Source organism: Talpa occidentalis, unplaced genomic scaffold (genome assembly GCF_014898055.3).
Source record: "Talpa occidentalis isolate TD23 unplaced genomic scaffold, MPIMG_talOcc4v2.1, whole genome shotgun sequence".
NCBI classification, from domain to species: domain Eukaryota; kingdom Metazoa; phylum Chordata; class Mammalia; order Eulipotyphla; family Talpidae; genus Talpa; species Talpa occidentalis.
This window is the reverse complement of record NW_026555331.1, coordinates 101,276,303-101,299,966: the sequence shown is the minus strand read 5'-3', so window position 1 is coordinate 101,299,966 and position 23,664 is coordinate 101,276,303. Positions and strand designations below refer to the sequence as shown.

Below are 23,664 nucleotides of genomic sequence, written 5' to 3'. Positions count from 1 at the left end.
CACATATGAAATCACTTTCCTAATTTCAAACCACAAAAGCCACCCCCCCCCGCAAAAAAAACTAAAAGCCATCTCTTTATTATATGAAAATATGAAGTATTATAACGTAGCAGTTTGGCTTAAATGGAAAGAACTCTGACATACCTGACCTCAAATACTACAGTAACATTTAGTACTATGTAACCTGAGCAATTTCCTTTGACACTGAGGGACTCAGTTTCCTCATTAATAAAATGGGAGTAAAAATGTTCATTTTAAAAGTTAGTGTATGAAAACATTTATAAAGTACTTGTAACTCTGCCTATGTTTCAGAGAAGTGCAAAAATTTAATTCACTGTCACTTTTTTCATCTAAGTGACAAGTCAGGTAAAATAACCTGAATGTAATCTCTTCTCCAAATTCAACATTCCAGACATTTCTAAAGGTACAAATACCCCGTTGACTTTCTCATTCAGAGTTAGTCAGGTTATCAATGAGCCAACCTAGCTCTGAATAGGGAATAAGACTTTGAGAGTACAATCCCCAGAGGGAGAAACCACCAATACTTAAGGTGGGCAATTTCAAACACAAATATAGAATCATAGGTATTACTGAAAGCTATGACTGTTGCGCTAAATAGCATTATACAAAAAATGAATCCTATACAGTTCAATATAAAAAACTAAAGAAAACATGCTTGTGACTAAGCTAATAAAGGATTTATATGGAATGTTTCAATAATCTTCATCTGCCCCCAAATAACTGCCTCTAAACAAACAGGTGGTTAGATACCATTTAATAAAAGACACACTCCAACACTGCAGCATGGAACATGATACATTAGAAGGCAAATGCATACTAGTGAGTTTGGGAACCACTTAGGCTTCTAAGTCTCAGGTTCCCCAAGAAACATTGTCTGTTGTTGGCATTGCTTTCAGGGCTCCTGAAGGGATATGCCAGTTGCAAGGGTCTCCAACAAGTATTTGCAGTTTATAACAAGTGCAGACAAAATTTACTAATCAAAGGTTTTATTTACCTAAACCTAGTAACATGGCTCAAATGCCATTTTATCAAATTACTAAGGAACAGAGGAAGAATTAATCAAAAGTCAAATCCTCATGCAAAAGGGAAAAAATATTTTGTTCACACTTTATCCATAATCAGTATTTCTTTTCCTACTTTTCTCACAAGGCAATAAAAGAAGTCAAATTTTAAAATGATACTATAAAATTTTTTATGCAAAGTATTCTTATTCTGCTTTCTTGAAAGATATCTCAAATTCAAATGACAAAAACATTAATAGAGAAAATTTCTTGACCTACCACATCTTGACAAGTTTGAATCTTCTCCTGAGCCAGACTGTATTCTGCCCAAAGAATCTCTAATTCATTCAAAGAAACTGGAGTAGTAAAACACCCTTCATTCAACACTTGTATAGCATCTGAAAGGTCATTTCCAAAACGAACATTGATATTAACACGTCTATTTAAAAAGAAGGAGGAAAAAATTAAGAAATTTGAAAGCTGGTGTGAGAAAAATTTACACTTAAATACTACTGGTCTAAAGTTACTAGTTTACAACACTGGCTATGAAGAGGTACTCATAAAAACTTTCTTTAAAAATCATAAATAGCTTTGACACAAACTTTTAATTTAAAACTATATTTCAACCACTGAACTCCTGTGAAAATGGCTCACTCCTCAAGAAGACCAGAAACAAGTGCTGATGAGGCTGTGAGGAAAAAAGAAACCTCTGACACTGTAGAATGGAGATGGCCCAGTACAGTCCCTATGGAAAACAGTATGCAGGATTATCAAAATATCAAAAACATTATGTGACCCAGTAATTCCACTCCTGATATCTACCCAAAGAATACAAAAACACTAATTCAAAGGGAAACTTTTACCCCCATGTTAACTGCAGCACTATTTACAATAGTCAAACTGTGGAAACAACCTAAGTGCTCCAAATCAGATGAGTAGATCAGGAAGATGTGGCATATATACACAACAGAATACTACTCGCTGATCAAAAAAGATAAAATCATGTCATTTGCTGCAACATGGATGGAGACAGAGGGGATCATGCTAAGTGTACATCAGAAGGAGAAAGACAAATACCCGATGATGTTACTCATATGTGGACTATAAAGAAACCAAAGATAAAACCAAATGCAAAATTAACTCATGAAAACTAACTAAGGAAGCAAGGCATCCAGAGGAGGAGATGGATGGGGAGAGTGAAACAAAGTGGGGAGAGCACAATGGACTATTGTGGTGGTGGAATGTTAGTGTGTGTGCTTTGGTGGTGGGTGTGCTATCGTAATACCACCTGAAGGGGAGGAGGGAATACTATACTTCCAAAATATAAACAACGATGCAGAGGACAAAATTATTCGAACTCTTAAGAACCTTATAAACCAGATACCAAGGGGTATTTATACTGGTGAACACAAATTTCCAATGACAAAAGAGCAGTACAGCAGTATTCATTCAGGGTAACAACATCTTAATATTTCAAAGGACATAAGAAAACAAACCACGCTTTAAGTTCTATGTGTACCATGAAAAGGGAGTAAGCTGTTTTGAAAACTATTTTTACTATATTCCAAAGAAGGTGACAAATTATCACTGAGCAACAATAAGCAATTTTCTATGAAGATAAAATACCTACACAATTCACACAGTTTGAGAAATGCTGAAGACTTGCTAACCATTTTCTTTCCCTCTAATTCCATGAAAACCACTTTTTCCTTTATTTAAACAGAGTACTATTATGTAATTTAGGTAACTAAAAGCTTTAGCTTCTCTTTAGGGCTGAAAATAACCTCAGGCAAAACAATTAGACATAGTAGTTTTTCACCAAACTACCACTTACAAGTCATGTTGAATTTTTTTTCTTTAAATTTCACTCTCCCAAATGACTCAAGGACACTGCGATGGAAGCACTGTAAAATATGCCTCAGAAGTAACTTTTTAGTATCTCTATTTAAAGTCATAAAAATAAAGATCAAGGTCCTCCCCTGGTGGCGCAGCATTGAGCGCTGGGCCACGCAGCTGCCTGCAGCCTCTGCAGCGCCGGTTCAATCCCCAGCCACTGGCGAGGGTCCCACATGGCGCAACAGACCTCTTCTGCTGTGCCCGCTGCTCCCCTCAGCAGTGTATTTCGTCAGTCTGCCTGTTCTGTTCCCCACTCTGGCACTGGTGAATTCTCTCACCCTCCAGCGCTTCTGACTGTACCCAGTGCTTGTATAAATAAACTTTTTAAAAATAAATAAAGATCAAGTTTCAAAGAAAAAATGTTGGGCCCTCAATTTAAACAAATCACCAATTAAGAGTTATTTAAGTTGTCTTCCAATAAAATATTTGTACCTACCTAATTTCTTTTAATATTTCAACCTTAGCGGCTAGATTTTTCATCCTGGTACCCACACGAGTCTTCAAAGTACTTTCTAAATGTTTAGTCAAATCCATGGTAGTTGCTTTCTCTTGCTGAAACACAGAAAAGTATACCCTAGTGAGACTCAAATGGGACCATGAATTTCCAGTTATTTAAATGATTTCTTTGGAATAATTAAAATTTTAAAGGTTAAAAGTTTGGCCATGGGATAACAAACACTGATATCCCTATAAGTTATAATCTGAAAAAAAATTATCAGTTCCAGTCCTCTGCCTCCCCACAAAGTTGAGCCGTTTATATTTCATCCGCGTAAGGAAACATATGGAAACCAAATATTGTATGTCTTAATACTTAGACTTTCAAAAGATAAATAAAAGATCCCCTTGGAGACTGGGTAAATCAGGGAAAAGCAGTCAATTGAATGGTGATGGACAGAAACTAGACTACTGGTGGTGAACATGACACAAAACACAGAGATACAGATTTATAAAGCTATACATCTGAAACCTACATAACGTTTTAAGCCAGTATTACTTCAACTAAAAAGGAACATCAACTTCCACTCTTCACCTTTGCCATCTCTTGTACCTGACATCCAGTTAGTTTAAATAAACATGGACATTTTATTTTGAGGAGAAAAATCCCCATAAAAAGCAAATGACTATCAATGACACTTTTTCTGATAACTTTTGTCATTCTGTATTTAAAAGGTGAAACCACCTTTTCCTTGACCAAGCTAGATTAAACTCCCTAATTCTCCCAAATAGACTACTACTGTGATCATCCAAAATATAAAGCAATAATATAGAGACCAGACAATTTTATTCCAATTATACTACAAACCAGCTATGACATAAAAACACAACTTTTACTTACTATTTAAAACAACACACTCTCCAGTTCCCACATTCTTTCAAATACTTCAGGTAAAATACAGAAATCCAGAGTATACTGAATTTTATTAATATCAGGTGACAGCCAGGTATGTTCATGTCTTTCTGTTCTCATTTGTTGAGTAGGATGACCATAGTAATAATTATTCATAAATCTGTTTATATCTACTGTAACCATTGTAATTATTCCAAAAATTAAATAAATCTAACTTTTAAACTGGCAAATATAAATTTCCATTGACAAAAGATCAGTATGGCAGTATTTGTTTAGGGTTACAATATCGTAGTATTTCAAAGTACATAAGAAAATAAATCACTGCTTTAAGTTCTATGTTTAACATGAAAAGGGAACAAGCTGTTTTGGAAAATATTTTTACTACTCTGATTAAAAACGATAAATTCATGTCATATGCAGCAACATGGATAGAGATAGAGGAGATCATGATAAGTGTACATCAGACGGAGAAAGGCAAATACCAGATGATCTGACTTATATGTGGAATAGAAAGAAACCAAACAAAGATAAAACCAAATAAAATTAACCCTTGAAAACTAACTATGGAACTAAGGCATCCAGAGGTGGAGGTGGAAGGAGAAACGGAAGACAAATGAATGTAACAAAATGGAAGGTAACAAAATCAACATATAAAATTTGATACACTTATATACAAATAATGAGAACAAAACAAAATTAAGTAAATTTCATTCAATCACATCAAAAACAATCATATATCTAGGAATTAATCCAACCAAGGAATAAAATTCATGATAAAAATTATAATACTCTAAGGGATCAGAGGGAGGGAGGGAGGAGCACAGGGCACTTAGGTGAAGGAAATTCTATGGGGACTACACCTGAGGGAGTGGGGGGAAGCAATTATTGCTTAAAAATGAACAATGAGGGGTGGATAAACATGGCGGGGAGGAAACACTGCGAGTAAGATCTCCCATTAAAAAAAAAAAGTTAATAGGGAGGAAAAGCGGCAGGTCCCAGTGAGAACTGGAACATGGAAGATAAACGGACGACTCCAGCAAGCTACCCGAAGAAGAAAATTGCCATAAAAGAGGACTAGAAGGGAGGAAAGCTCAGAACTCTCCAACCAACAGAAAGGAGGAAAAAAACAAAAAAACTAAAACAACCAACAAGAACAAACTATGCATCAAGCGGGACTGAGAGTGGAAAGGAACTATTTCAGCCACCACACCCCGTGAACTGGAGCTGTGGAGAGCCCTGCAGGATTCCCCGCAGAAGTGAGCAAATGGCTCCAGGCGCCATTAGAGAAAAACAAAGACCCCCGGAGACCTACAAACAGCCCCAGACCAGCCGGTAAGCTAGTGCGGAAAAGCGGCGCGCTTGAAAAGCAAACGCGGGTTGCGGCTGCCCAGGTCCCCATGCCTGCGACCTAGGCTTCCGGGGAGACACGCAGGGGCCCTCACTGAGGTGAATGTCCCTCACTGAGTAATCAGAAACCAGGCGCCCAGACACGGGAGCGGGGTGCAAAAGGTGCCATTTCTGCAGACACTGAACTGGGCTACAGCCCACGTCCTGGACCTGAGGGCTTTGGAACTGAGACCCAGGGCATGAAATTAGGGGCATGGGTTCCCCACAATGGTGGGGCACAAGGCAGACACAGCACCCCAAAGCCATTGAGGTTTTCCCCACCATTCCCACTCTGTTCCCTGTCCCACGGGATAAAAAAAACAGCTCCTCAAGGACACTAGGAGAGATCTCTGGCACCACCTAGCAACCAGAAAAAAAAATCACCTACACCCCATAGAACAGGGACCTTTCTTCAGTAAAGACTGCTTGAAACCAGCAGAAGGCTCCCGGAGGAGCCAGTGGTGAGCTGGGAAGTTAGCCCACGCCAGGCCCCGTCTGACCAGCAGTCTGAGCCCAGAGGGGGAGCGGGCACCCACGGCCAGGGCAGACCGGGCACGCAGAAGATGTGCCTGAGACTGGACGCACAGGGAGTGCGTCCCGCATCGCCATTTTAGAATAGGGACATTTCTTCAGTAAAGACTGCCTGAAACCAGTGGAAGGCTCCGTGAGGAGCCAGAGGTGAGCTGGGAAGTTTATCCACACCAGGCCCCTTCTGGCCTGCAGTCCAAGCCCAGAGGGGGAGCAGGAACCCACCACCAGGGCAGACCAGGAGCGCAGGGAGTGCGTCCCGCATCGCAATTTTAGAACAGGGACATTTCTTCAGTAAAGACTGCCTGAAACCAGCAGAAGGCTTCCTGAGGAGCCAGAGGTGAGCTGGAAAGTTCACCCACACCAGGCCCCTTCTGGCATGTAGTCCGAGTCCAGAGGGGGGCGGGAACCCACCACCAGGGCAGACCGGGCGCACAGGGAGTGCATCACGCATTACCATTTTAGAACAGGGACATTTCTTCAGTAAAGACTGCCTGAAACAGCAGAAGGCCCCTCAGGAGCCAGAGGTGAGCTGGGAAGTTCGCCCACGCCAGACCCCTCTGGCCTGCAGTCCCAGCCCAGAGGGGGAGCGGGAACACACATCCAGGGCAGACCAGGCGCACAGAGGAGTGTGTCCCCGCATCGGCATTTTAGAACAGGGACCTTTCTTCAGTTAAGACTGCATGAAACCGACAGATGGTTCCTGGAGGAGCCAGAGGGGAACAGAGAAGTTCACCCATGATGCCGGCCAGTCCCAGCAACACAGTGTCCCAATGCATACGACAAATTAGAAAACAGACAGTAGGGAGTAGAAGAACCACACGCAACCTAACAACTCCTCAGGAAAGAAGCACACCACAAAAAGAAAACCACCCCCCAGATTGCAACGACAGTAACTTGGAAGAACTTCTGAGCCTTCCAGAAAGAGAATTTAAAATTGCCATGATTAAAAAACTGACAGAAGTCATAAAGGAAAACAATGATAAGGGAAAAATAATCAATGATCAGAAGAATGAAATTGAGTCCCTAAAGAGGGAATTAAAAGAAATGCAGGAGATCAAAGAATTAATGGAGGCACTAAAGAACTCTGGGAAAAGCAATGAAAACAGAACAGATGAAATGGAAGAACGAATAAGTACTCTTGAAGACACAGAAATAAAAAGAACCAAAACAGAAAAGGAAAGAGAAGTACGAAGGAAAAAGAACGAAGAAAGACTTCGGGAACTATCTGACTCCATGAGGAAAGGAAATATAAGAGTTATAGGAATACCAGAAGGAGAGGAGAGAGATGTAGGAACAGAGAAAATATTCAAGGAGATAATTGAAGAGAACTTCCCAAACGTGAAGAAGGAGCTGAAAATTGATATACAAGAAGCAAGAAGAACACCAAACTTCCACGACGAAAGGAAAAATACAGCAAGACACATAATAGTAAAGCTCCCAAGAATCCAGGACAAGGAAAAAATAATGAAGCTGACAAGAGGGAAGAAACAGATAACATTCAAAGGAAAACCAATCAGGCTGACATCAGACTTCTCTGAAGAAACACTACGGGCAAGGAGAGAGTGGAAGGACATAGTCAACAGACTCCAAGAAAACAGATGCCAACCAAGAATACTCTATCCCGCAAAGCTCCCTTTCTTCTAAAAAGAAAGAATAAGTACCTTCCCAGACAAACAGAAACTCTGGAATTTCATTACGACTAAACCCACACTCCAAAAAATACTACGAGGAATCCTAAAGCCAGAACCTCAGAGGGACAAATAACAACGAAAGAAGGCCAAAAAACCCACAAAAGTTATTAAAAGAATAAATAAATAAAATCAAAGGAAAGATAAACACAATGGCAAATACAGATGCTAACATAATATTAACACTAAATGTAAATGGACTAAACTCTTCAATAAAAAGACAGAGTCGCAGGCTGGATTAAGAAACAAAACCCAACCTTTTGCTGTCTCCAGGAAACACATTTAGCTACAAAAGATAAAAACAGACTCAAAGTTAAAGGAGGCAAAACAATCCTACAAGCAAATGGACCAAAAAAGAAAGCAGGAACAGCTATACTTATATCAGATAAAACAGATTTCAAACTCAAAAAGGTAGAAAGAGACCCCAGTGGTCATTACATTATGATCAAGGGAACAATACTTCAGGAAGAAATAACACTCATTAACATATATTCACCTAACGAAGGAACACCAAAACATATCAGACAACTATTATCATCTCTGAAAACAGACATCAGAGAAAACACATACGTAGTGGGAGACTTCAACACACCACTATCAACAATGGACAGATCAATGAGACAAAATAAAAGACAAGACACTAAAGCTCTAAATAAGGATCTAGAGTGCTTGGGCTTAACAGATATCTATAGAACACTAACCCCAAAAAAAATGGAGTACACATTTTTCTCAAGCACACATGGATCATTCTCCAGGATCAATCACATACTGGGACGCAAGACAAACATCAACAGATACACCAAGATTGAAATCATACCAAACATCTTTTCTGACCATGAAGGCATCAAACTAGATGCCATAAAAAGAAGGCAAGGAACTCTCCTACCTCATGGAGATTGAAAACCACACTTCTGGAAGACCACTGGACTAATGAGGAGATCAAAGAAGAAATTTAAAAAATCGTTGAATTGAATGACAAGGAGGACACCAATTTCCTAAATGTATGGGATGCAGCAAAAGCAGTAATAAGAGGAAAATATATAGCAATAGAGGCTCACATCAAGACACAAGAAAGAACTCAAAGAAACAACCTAATCTCGAAGCTTAAAGAACTAGAAAAAGAACAACCAAAAACACCCAAAACCAGTAGAAGAAAAGAAATACTAAAAACCAAAGCAGAAACAAATCAAATCAAAACTAAAAAAAACAATCCAAAAGATCAATGAAACCAAGAGCTGGTTCTTCGAAAAAATAAATAAAATAGACAAACCCCTAGGCAGGCTCACAAAGGAAAAAAGGGAGAAAGCACAAACAAACAGGATCACAAATGAAAGAAGAGAAATCACAACGGGCACAGCAGAAATCAAAAGAATAATCAGAAAATACTATGTACAGCTATATGGAAATAAGTTCAACAATCTAGAGGAGATGGACAAATTCCTACAACTCTACAATCACCCAAAGCTAGATAAAGAAGAAATAGAACACCTAAACAGACCATTACAAGCAGCGAAATTGAAATGGTAATCAAAAACCTTCCCAAAAACAAAAGTCCAGGACCTGATGGATTTACAAATGATTTCTACCAAACGTTCAGAAACAAATTAGTGCCTACCCTTCACAAACTCTTCCAAAAAACTGAGAAGGAAGGGATAATACCAAACACGTTCTATGAAGCCAACATTACACTCATACCAAAACCGAACAAGGACAACACAAAAAAGGAAAACTACAGGCCAATCTCCCTAATGAACACTGACACAAAAATCCTCAATAAAATTTTAGTTATCACAATCCAACAATGTATCCATAAGATAATTCACCACGACCAAGTTGGATTCATTCCAGGGACACATGGATGGTTCAACATCTGAAAATCAATCAACGTTATCCAACACATCAACAAGAAGAAATATAAAAACCATATGATAATATCAATAGATGCTGAGAAAGCTTTTGACAAAGTGCAACACCCATTCATGATAAAAGCCCTTGAAATTCTTGGGATACAAGGAACATACCTCAACATCATAAAGGCCACATATGACAAGCCAACAGCCAGTATCTTTCTCAATGGTGAAAAGCTGAAAGCATTCCCATTGAGATATGGGACAAGACAAGGATGTCCACTCTCACCACTGCTTTTCAATATAATACTGGAAGTCCTAGCCAGAGCAATAAGAGAAAGACATCCAAGGAATCCAAATAGGAAAAGAAGAAGTCAAACTATCACCATTTGCAGATGATATGATAATATACATAGAGAACCCCAAAAAACTCCACAGAAAAACTAATTCAACTCATCAATCAGTTCAGTAAAGTGGCAGGATACAAAAATCAATACACAAAAGTCAGTAGCCTTCCTATACACAAACAATAAATCTGAAGAAGAAGAAATAAAAAAAAAAATCCCTTTTACTATCGAAGCAAAAAAAATTAAATACTTGGGAATAAATCTAACAAAAGAGGTAAAGTACCTATACAAAGAAAACTATAAAAAACTGTTAAAAGAAATAGAAGAAGACACAGAGAAATGGAAAGACATCCCCTGCTCATGGATTAGAAGAATAAACATTATTAAAATGGCCATCCTACCAAAAGCAATATACAGATTCAATGCTATTCCAATCAAAATTTCAATGTCATTCTTCGAAGAAATAGAACAATTATTGATGAAATTCATATGAAATCACAAAAAACCCCGAATAGCCAAAGCTCTCCTGAAAAAAAAAGGAGGGAATGGAGGCATCACACTCCCAGACTTCAAACTATACTACAAAGCCATAATCATCAAAACTGCATGGTATTGGAACAAAAACAGACACACAGACCAATGGAATCAAATAGAAAATCCAGAAATAAACCCACAGATTTATGGCCAACTAATCTTTGACAAAGGAGCAAAGAATATGCATTGGAGCAAAGAAAGTTTGTTCAATACATGGTGCTGGGAAAACTGGGTTGCTACATGCAAAAGAATGAATCTTGACCACTACCTCACACCATACACAAAAATCAACTCAAAATGGATTAAAGAACTAGACATAAGACGTGAAACCATAAAATACATAGAAGGAAATAAAGGCGAAACACTAGGTGATATGCACATCAAAGACATCTTTACAGATACATGACCCAAAGCAGTGACAGTGAAGGCAAAGATAAACAGCTGGGACTACATCTAATTAAAGAGCTTCTGCACAGCAAAAGAGACAATAACAAAAACAAAGAGAAACCCCACCGACTGGGAAAACATTTTTGCACACAATACTAATGATAAAGGACTGATCACAAAAATCTACAAAGAGCTGATGAGACGCAACAAAAACAAAGAAAATAATCCAGTCAAAAAATGGGCAGAAGAGCTAAACAGAAACTTCTCTGAAGAGGAAATGCAAATGGCCAACAGGCATATGAAAAAACATTCAACATCACTTGTAAGCAGGGAAATGCTAATCAAAACTACCATGAGATACCATCTGACACCAGTGAGAATGGCACATATTAAAAAAACTAGCAACAACAAATGTTGGTGAGGTTGTGGAGAAAAAGGAACTCTCCTGCACTGTTGGTGGGAGTGCAAACTGCTCCAACCACTATGGAGAGCTGTGTGGAGATTTCTCGACCTACTAAACATAGAGCTTCCATATGATCCAGCAATTCCACTCCTAGGTATTTACCCAAAGGACACAGAAACATCCATTCCAAAGAGCACCTGCACCCCTATGTTTATAGCAGCACTATTTACAATAGCTAAGCTTTGGAAACAGCCCAAATGCCCCCAAAATAGATGACTGGATCAAGAAGATGTGGTACATATACACCATGGAGTATTACTCAGCATTCACAAAAGAGAAACACATGCAATTTGCAGCAACATGGATGGCGCTGGAAGGGACCTGCTCAGCGAAATAAGCCAGAAAGAAAAAGAAAAATACGGGATGGTCTCACTCATAGCAGGAATCTAGAAAACTTAAATAAGGGACCAGGAAAATGAATAACTATAAGAAAGTGAAAATCAAAATCAACAAAAACTATGAACCAGAGACACTCTATGGGTGGTGGGGTGCGGGGAGGGGAGGGATTGGGGTCAAAATAAGGGGTTGCAATTGTATGGGGAATATAAAAATAAAATTAAAAAAAATGAACAATGATATAAAAAATAAATAATAAATAAATAAAAACTAATACCCTACTAAAGGTTATAGAACATCATACAAGTAGATGGAAAGAACATGATACATGGATGGGGCGAAACAAAATGACTATTCCACCAAAAGTGGTACATAAATTTAATGCAAATCCATTAAAATACCAATGATATTTTTCAAGAAAACAGAACAAAAAACATTTTTATATGAAACCATAGAAGCCCAAATAGTGAAAGCTCCTGAAAAAAAAGTAGAAATGGAGGCACCATGTTACCTGGCTTTATACTATAAGCAACAGTAATTAAAACAGTATGGCACTGGAATAAAAAGACACATGGATCAATGGCACATAATCAAAAACCCAGAAAAAAAATCCATGTATATATCTATGCTTACTTTATAATAAAGGAGCAACAACCATACATTGGGAGGAGAGTATTCTTTTAAATGGTGATTAAAAAACACCATTTTATACATGATGATCAATGTATAAGAATGATGTTAGATCACTCTCCAATCTCATGCCCAAAAATTAAATGTAAAATGGACTGAACACTTAGATATACAGAAGAAAATATTGGAAATATATTTCATAACATCAATTATTAAGATGTCACTGGAGGGCCTCCCCGGTGGCGCAGCGGTTGAGCGCTGGGTTGTGAAGCTCCCCGCGGCCTCTGCGGCGCCGGTTCGATCCCCGGCTGCTCCCCAGCCACCAGAGGAGGGTCCCACATGGCGCGCAGACCTCTCCTGCTGCCCGCTGCTCCCCTCAGCAGTGTACTTCGGTCCTTCTGCCTGCTCTGCTCCCCGCTCTGGCTCTGGTGGATTCTCTCACCCTCCCGCGCTTCTGACTGTACCCAGTGCTTGTATAAATAAATAAATAAATCTTTAAAAAAAAAAAAAAAAAAAAAAAAGATGTCACTGGAAACTTCACCTCCAGAGCAAGGGAAATAAACACAAAAATAAACAAGTGGGATTACCTCAAATTAACATACTTTTACAAAGCAAAAGAAAATATAATTAGATTAAAAAGACACCCTACTGAATGGGAGAAAATATTCATACATTACACAAGTGACAAGGGGCCAATATCCCAGACCTATAAAGTTTATTGATGCATTATAATACAATAACAAGGACAGGGAAAGAACCTAACTGCACTAATAGAGGATTAGATTAAGATGTGGTAAAGCTACACAACAGAATTTTTGTTCAGCTATGAGGAAAGAAGAAATTTTGCTACTTACAGCAAAATGAAAAGAGTTTGAGGAAATTATGTGTAGAAAAACAAGTCAGAATGAAAAAGAAAAATACTGGATACATACCCAGCAGACAAATCAACAAAACAAAATTCCTAGCAGACACTAATAAACAGAGTGAGGTTTCTGAAGGTAAGTAGGAGGGTGAAAGAAGGAAAGAGCCAAAGAAGTATAAGGGATGATGGTGGCAAAAAAAAAAAAAAAAAAAATGGCTATCTTATCTAAATCAATTTACAGACTCAACACAATTACTATCAAAATACTGATTGTATTTTCCAAGGCCATAGAAGAAACAATTCTAAGTCTGTACAAACCACAAAAGATACCAAACAGCCAAAGCAATCTTGAGGAAAAATAAATATGGAAGTATTAGGCTCCCCAACTTCCAACTATAATACAAAGTGAACTAATCAAAAGAGACACACAGTCCAATGGAATAGAATTGAGAGCCCACAAATAAACACACACAAATATGGTCAGCTAAATTATGACAAGGTGCCAAGATCATATAGAGTAGAATGGAACACCTCTTCAACAAATGGTGTTGGGAAACAAGGGCAGGCATATGCAAAAAAAATGAAACCACATCATTATTTAATACCATACACAAAAATTAATTCAAAATGGACTAAAGACATGAATGTAAGACTGACATCATACACTACTAAGAAAAAAACAATCCTGGACATGACCCACAAGAGATATCTTTGAGCACTGAATCCCAACTGCAAGCAAAATAAAAACAAAAATTCACAAATTGGAGTGTATCAAACCAAAAAACTTAAGTACAATGAAAGAAACTACCACAAAAACGAAAGGCAACCTCCTAAAGATATCTGCATATATACAACAATGGGTAAATGTTCAAAATACTTAAAGAACTCATGCAACATAAACAAACAATGTAAACAAAAATAGACAAAAAATCTGAATATACCTTTCTCCAAAGAAGACATACAAATGGCCAAGAAACAAGAAAAAATGCTCAACTACACTAATTACTAGGAAAATGCAAATCAAAACCATAATGATATCACCTCACATCATGAGAATGGGTTATATCAAAAAGACTGGAAACAAGTGCTCATTAGGGTATAGAGAAAAAGGATCTCCTACACTTTGGGGGGAATGTAAATGAGTACAGCCTCTATGGATAAACATATGGAGATTCCTTAAAAAACTAAAAATAGAAATACCATATAATTCAGCAATACCAATCGTAGGGATTTAGCCAAAGAATATGAAAACAATACTTCAGACTATAATATAAAGCCATAATAATTAAAACAGCATTGTACTGGAGCAAAAACAGACACGCAGACCAATGGGATAGAACTGGGAGCCAGAAATAAAACCATATTTATATGGGCAACTAATCTATGACAAAGGAGTGAAGTATATATAGTGGAAGAAGGAAAGCCTCTTCAATGAATGGTGTTGAGAACACTGGACTGCTACATACAGAAGAACTGAACTAAACCACTATCTCACACCATATACAAAAATTAATTCAAAATGGATAAAAGACTTAGATGTTAGACTTGAAACAATAAAATACATAGAAGAAACACGTAAGCTTCAGAGATTTCTTTTTGCTCTTACCCCCAATAGCAAGGAAACAAAAGAATATACAGAAGTGGGATCACCTCAAAAAAAAAAAAAAAAAAGGTTTCTGCATAGCAAAGCAGACTGTAACTAAATTAGAGACACCTGACTCAACTGCAGAAAATATTTGTACACCACACATCCAGCAAGGAACTGATATAAAAGATCTACAAATAACTCATATAACTCAACAAAAAGAAAACAAATGACACAATCAAAAAATGGGCATAGTAGCTTAACAGGCAGTTCTCCAAAGAAGACAAAGATGGCCAATAACACGAGTGCTGTCACAGGAACCTGCAATTTATAGGAAGTCAGGGGAAGTGCAGATAGCCAAGGAACCGTATCTGTAGCTGGTGTCTGAGTGAGGAAGTCTTGTGTGACTGAGTCCTTTACTGTGGGGTCTGAGCTAGCTCAGGTTATTTAGTGTGAAAAATGAAGTGAGTTAGAAAACATCCTGTTGGTGTCAGGAGGACTGAAAAATCAGTGTTGGAGTAAAGCACTCAGGTTCAGGAAAAAACTGCACATTTGAGATACACACAGTATTTTTGGAGAAAAAACACTTTAATTACAATAGGGGCAAAGCTCAAGCCCTAACTACCAAAAAATAAAATACATAAAGAAGTCTGTCAGGGAACACAAGAATGCAGAGTAAGCAATTTAAGAGATTTATGGACCTTTTCATGTATGAATCTACTGGGATCTTTGGAAGAAGCCAACAACAAAAGGATATTCATGGAATAATATGAGAAATCTGAACACTGGATATTAAATGGTATTAAGGAATCATTAATTTTTAAGTATGAGTGGTACTAAAGTTATATTTTAAAGTTCTTTTCTATTAGAAACATGTACTAGTGTATAAACAATAAAATATTATGAATGGGATTTGTTTTAAAATAACTCAGGAGGTACAGACAAAAAAAAAAAAAAAGACTGTCCATGCATTTAATAATCATAAAGCTAGGGAGGTGAGTAGTAGGTATTAATTATTTAATTCTCCCTCGTTTTTGGAATTTTGGAAAATTTCCATAGTTACAAGGTTTTTAAAGAACATAAAAGGAAATGTAAACAAATTTTTAATCCTTCAAATATGAAATCCAAAAATGGTTAGTATGGAATGTGAGAAGAAATTTCACCTTGAACATACAGAAAGAAAGAAAGAGAATGAGAGAAAAAGAAAGTGAAAGAAAATTAAAACAATTAAGAACAGATGAGTATTCAGATTTTCCAGCTGGATTTTTTTTTTTACCTTAGCCATGGAACATACCATACCTGCAACTCCTGGGTAGTCTGTTCTACTTTCAATTCTAACGCCTTATAACTTTCAAGAAGAACTTCCTTCTCTGTTTTAAGCTTTTCATTTTCTTCAATCAATTTCTGGTCCTGCTTTATTTTTGCCAGGCTGACATTAGACCCTAAATTAAAGTCACCAACAGCCAAACTTTCCCTATAAAAAACAAATTCACTCATTTTAAAAATTGTTCTGTATCAGGCTAAAAGACACCAGAAATCTACATTAAGTTACCTTGCATTTTTTAATACCATAATATAACTTAGTTTGATTACTAATCTAAAACTTTCATTTAGTTCAACATTTAAAAATATTGTAATGCCAACTAGATTTCACAACTGAAGTCATATTTCAAAAACAATGCCACTAACTCTCAAAGAGAACATTCCAACTTCTTCATAGCATTGTCAACTACAGCAATGACAGTAAAAAGCATTTCTGTATCAGTGTTCTCCAATCCCTCCTCTCCATCACCCCCATCCCATTTGACAGTTTAGTTCTAACACATTAATAAGATGCTAACAAAGAGCTAGATCACCCAAGACATGACAGCAAGGTTTGGATTATGATATAGAAGGAAATGAGTATTTTGTTACATATAAACATCAAATCTGGCTTTCTACAAGTTTATAATTCAAAATTATCCAGACAGTGAACTTCTTCTGTAATAATTAAATTCCATCACAATAAGTTTTCAAACGAAAAATAGTTTCTCTTTTGTTAAAAAGGAAAAAAAATTTCCTGAAACTCATTAAATATTATTAAAGCCACCAAAAAAAAAATATTCAGAGCTTATCTGAAATTCTGGCTGGCACAGATATTTCTGATTAAGGGATAAGTTTTAGTATTTAATAAATTTATTTAAAAGAGCTTACATAAAGAGTTGGTAATGTGAACTTTAAACAATTTATAAATGAGTTTTTCTTTCAAAACTGATTTCATTGAAAATATTCCTGCTAAAGCAGACAGGAATGTTTGAGAAAAACAGAAATCATTAGTATTATCCCTCAAATTGTTTACTCCAAAAGCATGAGCCTTGACCTTTATTCAATTATGATAAGGACTTCTACCATCAATTAGAAATAAGGTAAAACTAAAAACCCCACCACAGTCTTACTTTGGAAACGTCACATGATTTCCTGCATCATTTTCATTCTTCAAGTCAACAGTCATCCTTCCACTTAAGCGTCCCTTTGGCCTGCTGAAGGCTGACTGATTTGATCTATGCCCCCATAAGGGAATAGGGCTTTTGAGGTTCCTGAGGACAAGCTGACCAGGATCTGATTTTTTTTCCTCACAGACGTTAGTGATGGAACTGAGTTTGCATTTTTCTGCAAATCCTTTCTTAGCTACCTCTTCCCCTATATCCACATTGCCATACTCAGCTTGAGCAATAACTGTTCCATCTTGATATGTTGCTTTAATTCTCATTTTTATTTCCTTTTCAAAAATCAAGCTCGCCAAAAAGGTTCTGCCCTAAGAAATATAAGAAAGGAGACATTAACTGGCTACACCAACATGTTTTCCTTCACTTAATTTGTTTCTACCGACATTTTTCAAAATTGTTAGGGGGAAAGGATGTCCCGAGCAAACTCCATACAGGTTTTGTGGACTCCACCCCAACTCCATAAAGACACCAGGAACTATAAATCCCATCATCACCAAAGGGAGGGTTGCAAGGACCCGAGGGTGGAGTTAAGCAGCCATGTTTTTGTATGGGTATATAACCAGCCATGTGAGCTGGGGTCTCTCTTGGCTTCACAGCGCTTGGCTTTTCGCCAGCTCTCAGCGGGGCATTGGGACTCCAGGTGAGCAGAACCAGTAGGATGCAATCACGAATTTATCTCCCTCTTTTTCTCCCTGAGTTATTCATTTCTTCATTTCCCCTTATCTTGTAAATAAACCTTTTGTTAACCTTTTGTGTGTGCCTGCAGTTTAGCATTAATAAGTCCCTTTTAAGAGCATGGGTGAGGACCCACAGTCACGCAACCTGTTTCATATTGGGGTTGCCCTGTAACAATATTTCTTCATTCAAACATCTCTATAAAAGTGCACTTACCTTGTATGCAATGTACTTCTACAAATGTATGAATATATTCAAATAACACACTTGCTAAGATCTTCCTTTCCAGAAGAAGAGCTAACACCTATATAGGTACACATATTTATAAATTTCAAAATGTGTAGCAAGGGCCTCCCCAGTGGCGTAGCGGGTTGAGCACTGTGCTGTGAAGCAGTCTACAGCCTCTGCAGCATGGGTTCGACTCCCAGCCGGCCAGGGAGATACCCACATGGTGCGGCAGACCTCTCCTGGCACACCCACTGCTCCCCTCAGCAATGTTTTCAGTCATCTGCCTGTTCCGCTCCCCGCTCTGTCTCTGGTGAATCCTCTCACCCTTCTGCATCTCTGAACTGTACCCCAGTTCTTGTATAAATAAATAAATCTTTAAAAAAAATGTGTGCCAAGTAAATAACCCTAGAATAGTATTTTTAATGCTGCATGCTGTATTGGTCAAACTAAACTGGCCCAAACTAAATACAATGGTGTCCTGAGGCGCTACAAAACATAAAAATTAATTTTGGTATCTAGAAAAGGTGCTCAAATCCACAAAAATCATTTTAATGGCAAAATCAGGTACTCTGGTTTTAAAAATAAAGCACAAGCACAAGTCAAAAAATTCAAACCACAAAACAAATTAAAAGTTAGTTTTGCACCTGAAGGAGTATACTTAAGTTATTGAGAATCTTGTGTGTGTTTCATAGATTGATCGTTTGTTTCAAGCAACATAAATTTCTTATGATCTTACTATCAGAACAGCAAGGGACTTCAGTTCTAACATTAGCTCAGCCCCAATTAGCTTTTTAACTTCAAGTCATTTAATTTTTCAAAAGCACTATTTCTTTATTTATAAAATAAGGCAAGAGCAGGTAAATTTTAAGGTCTGTAGATTTAAGATTCTACAGCTCTTGGCATGCAGAAAATTCAAAGTGAGTCCCTATCTATGTCTAAATATTTATATTTTTTAAAATTAACATTAGATTTTTTAAATATTTATTTTCTTATATCATTGTTAATTTTTGGACAGTATTTCATTTCTCCCCTCAAGTGTATTCCCTGAAGTTCTCCCACTACCATAGTACCTGTGATCCATCACCATTGTCCTTTGTGCACTTCACTCCCTGTTTTGACCCCTCTTCCCCCAACCTGCCCCACCCCATCCTCTGCTATATGCCTCAGATCTATGCTTGCAAAACTTTATATTTTAAACCAAAAATTTGGGGTATGACTTTAGAGTAATATCTATGCTATACTCTATATGAAAGTATGAACTCTATGTACATAAATGTCTTTTGTAAGTAACCTTAGTGCAAACAAAACCATACCCAACACATCTACAAGTTTCTCAAAACAAATCAGAGGCAAATAACAAGATTTCTAATTGTTACTATTTCTTATAGTGCTTTCTTCATCAGTTGTTTAAGCTGCTAAATAAAAATATACAAATCTAATTACTCTGCAGTGTAACATTCCCTCTCAATAACAGTAATAACCATCTAAAGAAAATTTTTGCACAGCAGAGTTAAAAGGAGGTAGGATTACTGATATTATCAGATGCTTTCCAGAATTACATTATTAACCTAAGTTTTAACAAAAGTAGGTATAAACAATAATATAGATTAGCAGAACATTACTGCCAACTACTCTATGAAAAAGTATTTTATCTGCAAAATAATAAAGCATGACTAGTTACAATATACTCTTTGAAATTTGTGGTATTTATTGTCAGGTCTATGTTAATTACTTTTATTTAGCAAATACTTTCTCAAAAGCAAAAAATAACAGGATAATTATACTGTTTTTCTCCATCACACTATTCTTGTAAGCTTTCACATAAGAAACACATTTATTACTAAATATACATTAAACTCCTATCTAATTAAGAATGTTTACCTGGCAAAGATAGTTACAGCTATTATATAGCAGATTTTTAATTACTCTATAATGCCTATTTTTCTCTAATTTACAAAGGCTTTTATATTTAACAAAATGTGGAATTTAATCACACTTAGATTTTGTTTCAAGCACAAGTTTTACTTTCATTAATAAAAATAGTTAAAATCTGTGACTTGCCTGATCAAACTGGTTAACTTCTTGACCAGAAGGAATCTGTAGTCCCCAAAGTCTATACTTTTTAGCAACACTGGAAAACTGTAGATCCAAAGGAATCTCAACTATATCAGATCGATTTAGAATTTCAGTATTTCCATAGTCAATGTATCTCACCAGACACTGGGGGAAAAAAAATGGGACAAATACTAATACTGAACTTACATTAAATGTCTACCCCAAATCACCGATTTTCTTCCTGTTAATTAACTATAAATCAAAAGAACATTTTACCTCATAGTGACAAAATGAATTCAAAACAAGACATATTATAATATCTTCAAAATAACAGACCATAGACCATGAGATCACAAAAGCTTCCAAATTTGGTATAGTTAAATTTTATACCAAATAGTACCATTGCCATAAATACTATGCCTCATTTTGGCTTTTTTTACATTGGTACGTCACTCCTACATCTTTGAATGTTAAAAAATCAGTCAATATTCTTAAGTTCAAGTTGGAACCAATAAAGCCCAAAAAGAAAATCAAAATTACCAAACTCCCTTTGATAAAATTAAACTCGCTCCAGTTATCAAACTTTGGAAATGAATTTAAATTCACCCTTACCTCTAGTTCTAGATTTGTTTCACAGTGAAAAAGAGAAATAATTTATGATAAGCCATTTTTCCCTTTATTTAAAAAGTTAAATCCCAAGAAACTACGAAGTATCATCCCCAGTTGACAAATTTTGCAGAAAAGATCTGTTAGAAAGGTCTATTTCACTAAGGTAAACCATTACATATGAAAATAAAAAATCACAAGTTGTATTTTAAAAGAAGTTATTCAGAGCATTACTCAAATTGTTTCATCTTATCTTCTCCTATTATACCAAGAAAAATATTTTAAAAATTATATACATTATAAAATATTTTAAATTCAGGAAAGCATATATAGGAAAAAACAAACTACAGAGAGCTGTTTCTACCAGCCTACTATGTGCAACTGCCACCAAATAGCTATCCAGAATCTCATCTCCCCTAATACCCTCAAAAATATTCCACAAGTGTACATAAACAAACACAGAGAAAATACAGACATCATATTTAACTACGGCATGAAAGAGAAAGTGGGAAATCAATCCTCATAATTAACAACTAAGCAATAGTTATCAACTAAGTAAAAGATAAACCTAATTTCAGGATCAATCTAATATTCTTTTCTACTCATCAATCTTAATTAAAATGCACTCTTAAAAGTTACTCCGCAAGAAACAAACATAATTATTAAGAACTGAGATACAAAGAATCAATCAGTCACCAAAAATAATATACAAATCATATAATGTATTCTAGGACAATCTCAGGTGATTATAGACAAACTTAAATTCAGAAGAGTATTCCTGAATCTGATCTGGATTAATTTAAGCAATTAATTTCTCTTGTGTTAACTAAGGTGGGGAACACATATGTCTTAAATTAGTTATAAATTTATTGAACCAGATCTTATTACTAATGTGAATAAGCAATGAAGGGCTAAATAAGCAGCACTTTGGAACCAGAGTATATATTCCTCAAAGCAACAAAACAAAAAATATATTCCTCAAGGAACACTCATTCCTGCCTTTTCATCACTGATGATTTTCAGTACTTTGCATCTGTACCAACATTTATCTTCAGAAAATAATCCACCATAAATCTAGAAAGAGAAAAAGAAAGTAAAATTATTTGGCACTTGAATGAACCAGACCATGCTAAGTAGACCAAAACAACGGCTAGAATTAATAAGTATTTATTGTGTGTCAAAAAGTACTGTATGGGGCCTCCCCTGGTGGCACAGGCGATTGAGCGCCTCGCTGTGAAGCTGTCTGCAGCCTCTGCAGCACCAGTTTGATCCCCACCGGCTGCACCTCTCCTGTCTCGCCTGCTCCTCCCCTCCACAGTGTATTTTGTCGGTCCACCTGTTCTGTTCCCCGCTCTGGCTCTGGTGAATTTTCTGACTGTACCCAGATCTTGTATAAATAAATAAATAAATATTTAAATATATATATAAAATAAATAAATAATCTTTTTAAAAAATATATTGTATGTATAGCTTATTATATGTCACAACCCTGAGACAGGTACTTTGTTTTTACCATTAAATGCCCAAAGTCATGAGCTAGTAAGCAGAACCAGGATTCAAACCATAGCAATATGAATTCAGAGTCCAGTAAGTTATTCTGCCTCTCCAAAAAAAGAAAGGCACAGGAAAGACATAAAAGCTATGCACATCAAGGACTTCAAATCATATTGGGTTAATGTCTGAAGTCATAACTGGTACAATTAATCATTCTAAAAACATAAATATGCCAAATACATGCCATTTAAGTCTAATTCTCAACCAAGGTAAGGTCCATATGTCCTTCCTGCCAAGAAACATTTTTATACTTTTTACCATGTGTAAGGACTTTAGAGCTATTAAATGGATAAAATTAAATAACATGTACCCCAATAGTGAACTTTCATTAATTCCAAGTTTGTAATTGTTTCATAAAAGAACAGGAGAAAAGAGAAATATTTACATAGTTTAATAAGTCTATTTCTCAGCCTCAGCACTACTGACATTGAAACTGGTTAATTCTCTTAACAAGGTTTGGAAGGGGAGAGCATGGGAGCAGTCCTCTGTCCTCTGCATTGTAACAGGTTTAAAAGACAGATCCCCCTGGCCTCTACGCACAAGATAGCACCGCATCCCCTCCAGTTGTGAAAAACAAACATGCCTCCAGATATTGTCAATTGTTTCCTGAGGGGCAGTAGGGGGGTTTACAAAATCACCCTAGACTGATAATCACCCCTTCTCAATGGGGGAAATACTATCTCCAAAATAGGAAAAACTGTTGTTTTTTTCTTGGGGGCTGGGGAGGAGGGCTGCAAGGAAGCTTAGGTATTACAAAAGCTTTCAGTCTTCAAAGTTCAAACATTCCTGACAATATAAACATGTATACAGTATATCCTGCTTGTTAAAATGTCTTGTGGGGGCCTCTCCGGTGGCGCAGCGGTTGAGCGCTGGGTTGCGAAGCTGCCCGCAGCCTATGCAGCGCCGCCGGTTCAATCCCCGGCTGCTCCCCGGCCACCGGAGGAGGGTCCCGCAAGGCGCGCAGACCTCTCCTGCCGCCCGCTGCTCCCCTCAGCAGCGTACTTCGGTCCTTCTGCCTGCTCTGCTCCCTGCTCTGACTCTGGTGAGTTCTCTCAACCTCCCGCGCTTCTGACTATACCCAGTGCTTGTATAAATAAATAAATCTTTAAAAAAAATAAATAAAATAAAATGTCTTGTGGGAAGGAGCTCCATTTGAGAAAAACAAGTATAAAAAGGCTGCTTAGAGCACTGTTTACAA

The 23,664-nt window shown here is 36.9% G+C and overlaps 1 protein-coding gene across 3 annotated transcripts in view; it reads right to left on the bottom strand.

Annotated features, from left to right (window-relative positions):
* Positions 1-23,664, bottom strand: part of STK31 (serine/threonine kinase 31) — an 82,498-nt gene that overhangs the window by 50,755 nt on the left and 8,079 nt on the right. For all 3 annotated transcript variants that reach the window (XM_037509239.2, XM_037509249.1, XM_037509255.2), the window contains exons 5-10: positions 21,912-21,986; positions 20,313-20,471; positions 17,298-17,656; positions 16,162-16,336; positions 3,355-3,470; positions 1,302-1,461 (exon numbers count right to left, since the gene is read on the bottom strand). In XM_037509239.2, the coding sequence (XP_037365136.1) occupies positions 1,302-1,461; positions 3,355-3,470; positions 16,162-16,336; positions 17,298-17,656; positions 20,313-20,471; positions 21,912-21,986 (1,044 nt within the window). The remainder of the gene's footprint in view (positions 1-1,301; positions 1,462-3,354; positions 3,471-16,161; positions 16,337-17,297; positions 17,657-20,312; positions 20,472-21,911; positions 21,987-23,664) is intronic.